The sequence below is a fragment of the Volvox carteri genome, assembly GCF_000143455.1.
Source record: "Volvox carteri f. nagariensis unplaced genomic scaffold VOLCAscaffold_57, whole genome shotgun sequence".
NCBI classification, from domain to species: domain Eukaryota; kingdom Viridiplantae; phylum Chlorophyta; class Chlorophyceae; order Chlamydomonadales; family Volvocaceae; genus Volvox; species Volvox carteri.
Window position 1 is genome coordinate 182,446 of NW_003307600.1, and position 7,778 is coordinate 190,223.

The 7,778-nt window shown below is 48.6% G+C and overlaps 1 protein-coding gene across 1 annotated transcript; it reads right to left on the bottom strand.

Annotated features, from left to right (window-relative positions):
- Positions 1-980: 980 nt before the first annotated feature.
- VOLCADRAFT_66543 (uncharacterized protein) lies at positions 981-1,721 on the bottom strand (the record flags this gene model as incomplete). Its single annotated transcript, XM_002956067.1, has 1 exon — positions 981-1,721. A coding segment is annotated over one exon (741 nt), but the record flags the coding sequence as incomplete, so codon positions are not given.
- Positions 1,722-7,778: the final 6,057 nt, after the last annotated feature.

A 7,778-nucleotide genomic window follows, 5' to 3' on the forward strand; every position in this document is an offset into this window, starting at 1 on the left:
CTTATACGTTCTTAGGCCAACTTATTGATTCTTTGTCTAAAGCATACTTAGCTGTTCTTTGGACGGTTTTAACCGTTCTTACCATAGGTTCGCTAAGTATGGCACTCATTCTTAAGTCATATTCTCAGGAAATTCTTTTTGCTGCTTATATTCTTAAGCCTTAAGAATGTGGGATTCTCAAGGGGTGGTCATGACGAAAAAGACATTCAGACACATGTACCGACCTCTGCTTTCTCATCTCTACTTCTGCTTGCTAGCGCCCTTCTCTGGGAGATCCACAGATATATCAGGGATTCTTACATTGAAATTCACATAATTAGGTGTAATTTGCTGGACTCGAACCTAAGACTACGAAATGTTTATACTAAACTCTATCACTAAACCTATGCTTTAAGAGACGACACATCAAGATGCAAGATATTCTCGCAAGACGGATTAGTTCTCTATCTATGCTAAAAACGTGTGCGTATCCTGTGAGCTGCGCCAAGTGCCGTACACGAACATATGTGCGTGTACGACAAACAACTCAACACCTGTTCAGCAACTCAGCTATCAGCCCTGGCCCATGTGCAAAAACCTGGCGTGCAGCCTGACATGGCCACATACCTGCTGCAGCCCACTGCCCAGCACCATCCCTGGCTGCTGCAGTTGCATGAAAAACAAGAGGCGCCCCGAGGCCACTGCCATGTTTAGCTGAATCCAAATGGAAGCATCCTTGCTTGCCATGGAGAGGCTGGCAGACTCATGTGTTTTCTACAAGCCCCCACAAGAAGAGTTTGGGGCTACTGAAACTGTAGCAGTCCCTCACCTGGGCGGATGACTTGCTTTGCGGAAGCGTGGAATTTAGAGTCCTCGCTGAGGAGGAAGAAGTCCAACCCAGCGACAAGCACTAGCATACATAGACCCGTACGAAACAATCTGAGACGGCGGCCGCGGAGTCTTGAACTCTGAACACCAAGTAGTCGTGATGCTTAAGTGCCTCACCATAGCACCCCGCCCAGGTAGCTTACATCTCGGCCTACCTGCCGGAGATTGGCACTACGTTCCACCGTGCAGGATACAGGAGGGTATCCTCCGGTGGCAGGGCGGTACAGGAGGGTACCCTCCGGTGGCAGGGTGGTACAGGAGGGTACCCTCCGGTGGCAGGGTGGCACAGGAGGGTATCCTCCGGTGGCAGGCTGGTACAGGAGGGTACCTTCCGGTGGCAGGGTGGTACAGGAGGGTAGCCTCCGGTGGCAGGTTGGTACAGGAGGGTATCCTCCGGTGGCAGGTTGGTGGTAGCACTGGTACGGAGGGTATCCCCCGGTGGCAGGGTGGTACAGGAGGGTACCTTCCGGTGGCAGGGTGGCACAGGAGGGTAGCCTCCGGTGGCAGGTTGGTACAGGAGGGTATCCTCCGGTGGCAGGTTGGTACAGGAGGGTAGGCAGGCTGGTACAGGAGGGTATCCCCCGGTGGCAAGGTGGTACAGGAGGGTACCCTCCGGTGGCAGGGTGGCACAGGAGGGTAACCTCCGGTGGCAGGGTGGCACAGGAGGGTAGCCTCCGGTGGCAGGTTGGTACAGGAGGGTAACCTCCGGTGGCAAGGTGGTACAGGAGGGTAACCTCCGGTGGCAAGGTGGTACAGGAGGGTACCCTCCGGTGGCAGGGTGGTACAGGAGGGTAACCTCCGGTGGCAGGGTGGCACAGGAGGGTAACCTCCGGTGGCAAGGTGGTACAGGAGGGTATCCTCCGGTGGCTAGGTGGTACAGGAGGGTAACCTCCAGTGGCAGGGTGGTACAGGAGGGTATCCTCCGGTGGCTAGGTGGTACAGGAGGGTAACCTCCGGTGGCAAGGTGGTACAGGAGCGTATCCTCCGGTGGCAGGTTGGTACAGGAGGGTAACCTCCGGTGGCTAGGTGGTACAGGAGGGTATCCTCCGGTGGCTAGGTGGTACAGGAGGGTAACCTCCAGTGGCAGGGTGGTACAGGAGGGTATCCTCCGGTGCCACCCCTTTGACATGTGTACACCGACATGTGTACACCGACATGGTGTACACTGAAGGTTCTCCCCAAAGGGGAGGAAGCTTATCCCTTTGGTGTCCCTTTGGTGTCTCTTCCATGTCCCTTTGGTGTCTCTACCCTGTCTTTTGGGTGTCCCTTGGGTGTCTCTTCCGCGTGTCTCTTCCACGTGTCCCTTTGGTGCCCTTGGGTATCCCTCCCGTGCCCCTTGGGTATCCCTCCCGTGCCCCTTGGGTGTCCCTTGGGTGCCCCTTGGGCGTTCCTTGGGTGTCCCTTTGGTGTCCCTTGCAAGGGACACCCAATTGGGTGTCCCTTCCATGTCCCTTTGGTGTCTCTTCCATGTCCCTTTGGTGTCCCTTCCCTGTCTTTTGGGTGTCCCTTGGGTGTCCCTTGGGTGCCTGAGACCGAATTTACCAAAACCTTCATTGACAGCTGCACCTGGCTAATTATTAACCACCAAGCGTCCCCTTGGTGGCAGAATGCTCAGTCAGGATGCAGTGGAGGGTCGAGCACAGGATACGGATAGGAAGGAGAAGGATAGAAATGTGGACCCAGGAAGAGTTAACACCAACCCACCAAGGATGAGGATGGCAGAGGATGAGGGGATGCAGTCAGCAGGGTGTGGGATGTTAGCAAGCATTGGCTTGAGGATATGGAAAGGGGGTGTAGGATGTATCCAACTGACAGGATGCATATTCATGCATCCTGCCAAGACTCCCCAAGAATGCAAGGATGGGCCGCCAATTTGACACCCTCCATCAGTGTACACTGATGTATATGCAGTGCGGCCCACTAGATATTCATGGTGATTGATAGGGGATTTAATTATTGGCTACATCGGTGTAGCCATCAATGTAGCCATAGATATCTATGAACTCAATAATCCATCTAACAGGTCTAAACCTGTTAGATCTCGCATTATTAGATCGAAGGTCTAGACCTAGACACATGTTGCTGATCATCAACAGCTCTTATAGTTCCAGGATGAAAATCATGGTTTTCATGAAATTTCATGGTATGTTCACTGTTTCACAATCACTGTGATATATTACCTATCCTGGAACTATAAGAGCTCCATCAGGCATTCATTACAGAATGTTTTCATGGCTGATGCATTCTTAATGCATACTTATGAGACATACTTACATAAAACCGCTTAATCCCAGTGTAAGAATTCTTAAGAATGCACACCCGACGCCTCCGTGTTCTTCAGACGTTCTTATCGTTCTTAAGCATTCTCCTAAGTTTCTTAACCCCCCTCCGCGTTTGTAGGGGCTACTGCTACTGCTACCGCTGCGGTTGAAACTGCTGCTGCTACTACTACTACAACAACAACTACTACTAGTACTACTTCTAATAGTACTATTCTGGTACTACTAGTACTACTAATAGCACTACTAATAGTACTACTACCACCACTATTGAAGCTTAAAGTAATCGATCCACTCTTAAATCCTGCTGATAATAATTATAAGAGTAAATATGATAAACAAGATAATCAGAAATAGGCTATATATCGGTAGCAGCCTCCGATCGTATTGAATTCACCTTCTTCTTTCTTTAAGCTAACACCAAGTATTTTTTCTACGGGTAAGTACGGTCTAATTTAAGAAAAGGTCTTACCCACCATTCTTTAGAAAAAAGATTTAGCAACAAATGGTGTATAGATTTTTTGCATTTATTAATTTGCTAGAATCTATAAAATATATACCGGTGCTATCCCCTTTCAATAATTTTAATATTTATTACTAATGGTTTAAATTCGGTCATATTATTTCATTAAAATAAATAAACCTCGAACATAATAGAGGACTATATCAGACAGTATTTCTGCTTACTAAGTGTTGTATCACGTCTAATCGCAGGAAAAGAACCGATCGGCGGATGTCAATCCCGTGATACCCAGGATACTACAATTATCCCCCCTCCAGAATTAAGGGCGTCCTCGACCGTTCGTCTATCTCAGGGTACCTGAAAGATGTCAGCATGTACAGGAATCTGTGGGCATTCAAATCATACGTACGAAGCCTAGTTTTACGACCCCCCCCCATTCTTGCTTCCTCACCGTAGTTATGGAGGGCCTCACGCATGACCACCTCCCAGTTGGGCCCGGTTGATGTCTGTAGCCAGATCTGGTTTCCAGGCCGCGTCCCTAGGCCCGTCCACGCACACACTCTTGACATGCCAGGAGGAAGGATGTATAACCTGTGAGTAAAGCTTGAAAACGCCGCATTACCTAGCAGCGATCTCACTACAGTGTCGGCATCATTAGAAATGGTCAATGGCTGGCAGGCACTCAGGAACCCTCCCATGCAACTGCCATTCACGGTGATCACTTTGAACGCTGTGGTGTTTAGGCTAAGCTTGTCGTACGAGCACTGCCTGTACTTTTGCGCGACACCGCCGCTGCCGTCTTCCTTGGGCCCCAAGAAGATTTGACGCAAAAAGCTTTCGTTCATTGAGGCGCGTATGCCGCAATCAACATAGTCCAGGATGATCACCAGCAGCTGTTGGCGGGTTATGTTAATATTCGGCAAGAGCAATGGCTGTTGCGATAAGACGATTGTGCTACTGCTTGTGACTGGATTGCAGACGCCAAACGTGTCGATCTCGCATGGCTGCGATAAAACAAAAAATTAGGGATGGGATATGGCTTTAATGGATGCCCAGCATCTCTGGACAATACGGCAAAATGTGCAAGGGAACGCAGCAGATGCTGGCCAGGGTTGGGGCAAGGGTTCGTTAGGATGGAAGTTTAAGCCATGCTATGCCCTAGGGTATAGTAGCTGGCCGCTAAAATTATTAGCACGTATTAATAGACGATGCGTGTGCCATGCTGTACTACAGCTACAACTTAGGGAAACCTAACACAGCAGGTTAAACCAGCAGTTGATGCTCATTCAGAACCCGAATAAATGGGAGACACCTGTCTGCACACCTGTCTGGCACAGTACGTCGTAATCTTTGGGTAAGGTGTAATTAGGAGGCTCCCGGTAGATGTGTTACAACACATCCTCGCAGGAAATGATGAGCATTCTGTTGACTTAGGCAGCAGCACGGCTTTATCCTGGATTGCGTCTTCCCCATCCAGCCATGTACATACTACCTTTAAAATGCTAAAAAATAAAGGGGTGCGAGTATGCCGACTAGCAAAGCTCAGAAACGCCCACGCGAAGGTCCTCTACCTACAAGACGAGCAACTTACAAGAGTCACAAGCGCTCCAAGCGACACGGGCTGTCCAAGTTTATCCGTTTTCGGGGGCTCATATCCAAGGGCTATTGCCATCAGAGTCCCGTCACCTTTGCGAACGGCCCAGCAGTGCGTTGACTCTTGCAAGTTGGTGTCTAATAAAATGAGCTCGCCCGACACATCGGCTGCGACAGAAGCAGTCGCACCCGTGACAGCGGAGTCGCCTTCCTGGCCGAGGACCTCTCCAAAAGGGGCTTCTACAGAAGGAGGGCTAGCCCCAGCAGCGCTGCTGAAACCGGTAGCCTCGTTATCCTCCTGGCAGAATCCTGTGGCATGGCGTCGGTATAACGTCAGTAAAATTGGAAGTCACCTATAGGCCGGGCCATCGCCTAATAGGTAGGACCGCGGAATATGTGGAGTATAGGTGATTTCGCGTATATGATCGTATACATCACACCTATAGGCGATCTGTTGTATACAGCATGGCCTATAGGCCTGTAGGCTATAGGTTACCATGTGTACGCATGCAAAACTGTGAGAGCCTAATAGTCCGTTGTATAAAGGTATGCCTTTATGTAGGCCACTCGTGTATACAGTGTTCGGGGCAAAGCTGCACTAGCTGCTGCGTGCGAAACACCTCTGACCTCCCTTAAAATGCTGCAAACTATGAGGTCTGTGCATATGAACCGTTTTGTATTCACCCGTCATGCCGAGGCACATGCATCGATGGAGTCCATGCAACGCCGTCAGGCACCCCTCGTCATTAAGACCTGCTAGGAAGACCTCCTATTCGCGCCAGTTGCACCGCAAACGCCTACGAAATTCCACAAGTATTAAACTGTTAATAATTATCGTATTCTTAGGTATCACGCGTGTGTATGCTTTGAAAATACAAAAGTTTTGCGACCGAAACTAGTTTCTGGCTTGCCGGGGTGGCAAGGTCTAAACCTCTTTTCCAAAAGCACTGAGTTCTGCAAGGTTATAATCTTGTCGGGTCTTTTGCTTGATAAATGCATTCCGATACGGCGGTGACAGGAGGTGGCATCTACGTCGACTTGAAGGCAATCCTAAGACCAATGGGATGAACTAACAGATTTAAATTATGTTTCTTGGCTGCGCTAAGTATTTTCCTAGGCGAGAAGTTCATGGTCTGCTGCCGACCCAACCTCCGGTACGACAATGCTAGACAAACGTAGCAGATGTTCATAAATGACTTTTATGTTTATGTCAATATTATTGCTATAGAGGCTCTGGACCGGACGGGTGTAAGATGTGCGTTGGTCGACGCGTTGGCCTTACGAAGAAGGAGAAAAACGCGAAGAGAACACGTGAATTCATATGCATAAGTCATGGACGGCGACGTTTTACGCTCTGAATGGTGATTCCTGCTTTTGTGTTCGGTTCTGGACCTCACATGTTGTCGTACCGGAAAATTTCCTTCCTGTACGGCGGTCACAGGAGGTATCTACGTCGACTTGTATGCAAAACAATTACACCTAGGGATCATATGGCGGTTGCATTGCATGTTTCTTGGCCGCAGCCAGCAGCAAACTCAAATGGAGTTGGGCCATTTGCCCAGAGGCTGCCGCATGGACGACAAGCCAGGCTAACGCAGCTGATGTTCATGAGTGCCCTTTAGGTTCTAAGTATAAAAGCTCAAAAAACCCCTACTTTATATTGCGTTAAGTACTACCGGTAAGGCGCGACCAATACTCAAGTGAGATCCCGGGATCGAGCCACGGTAGGATAGGGTGCAATTTCAAATCTATAGACACTTCAAGAGAGGTAGTGAGGTCGCGCGATCGATCAGAGCGATGACTTGGGTACTACCCAAGTATCTAAAGGGTGACTCATAAGAAAAGCCTATTATGCCATGCCTGTACAGGTCCTATTATAGGGAATCATGTATACTTGCGTCTATAAAGGCAATGTCGTTTACAACATCAAGTGTATACATACCTGTATACCGCATAGCCTAAACATCCCTTGCTACAGGTTATGATGTAAAAATGTACTTATAATACTATGCCATACATGATCGTATATTAGGGCATCACTTACACATGCGCCTCTTATGCCTAAGCCTTTAAGTCTCGTATAATATGTGTACACCTTACTGGCCTATATACCTTTCACCTATTTTCCCGAATATCTCGCCTATACAATGCCCGAAAAAATACAATTGAATTGTATATGGTGTATTACTTGCGTGCGGAACTTGTAACTTGTAACTATAACTTTTATGGTATATAGCAGGGTCATCATATAATATATAGGACCAAGAAATAGATCGTATGTATTAGATTCATATTATAGAATGGTCTATAGATCTCGCCATCAATAGATAGCTATCTATAGGCCTGAAAACAGGCGGCCGATAGACACTACAGACACTCCTCAATCTTACAGACATGCTTTGCCGGAAGTGCGAGGTAGGACGGTGCTTATAGGCGATCTGGCAGCCCTTGAGCCCTCGGCTCGTATTGGGCGGTTTGCAGGTATAGGGAACGCACCCACGACCATGTCACATACACACATACACACATACACACATACACACATACACACATACACACATACACACATACACACA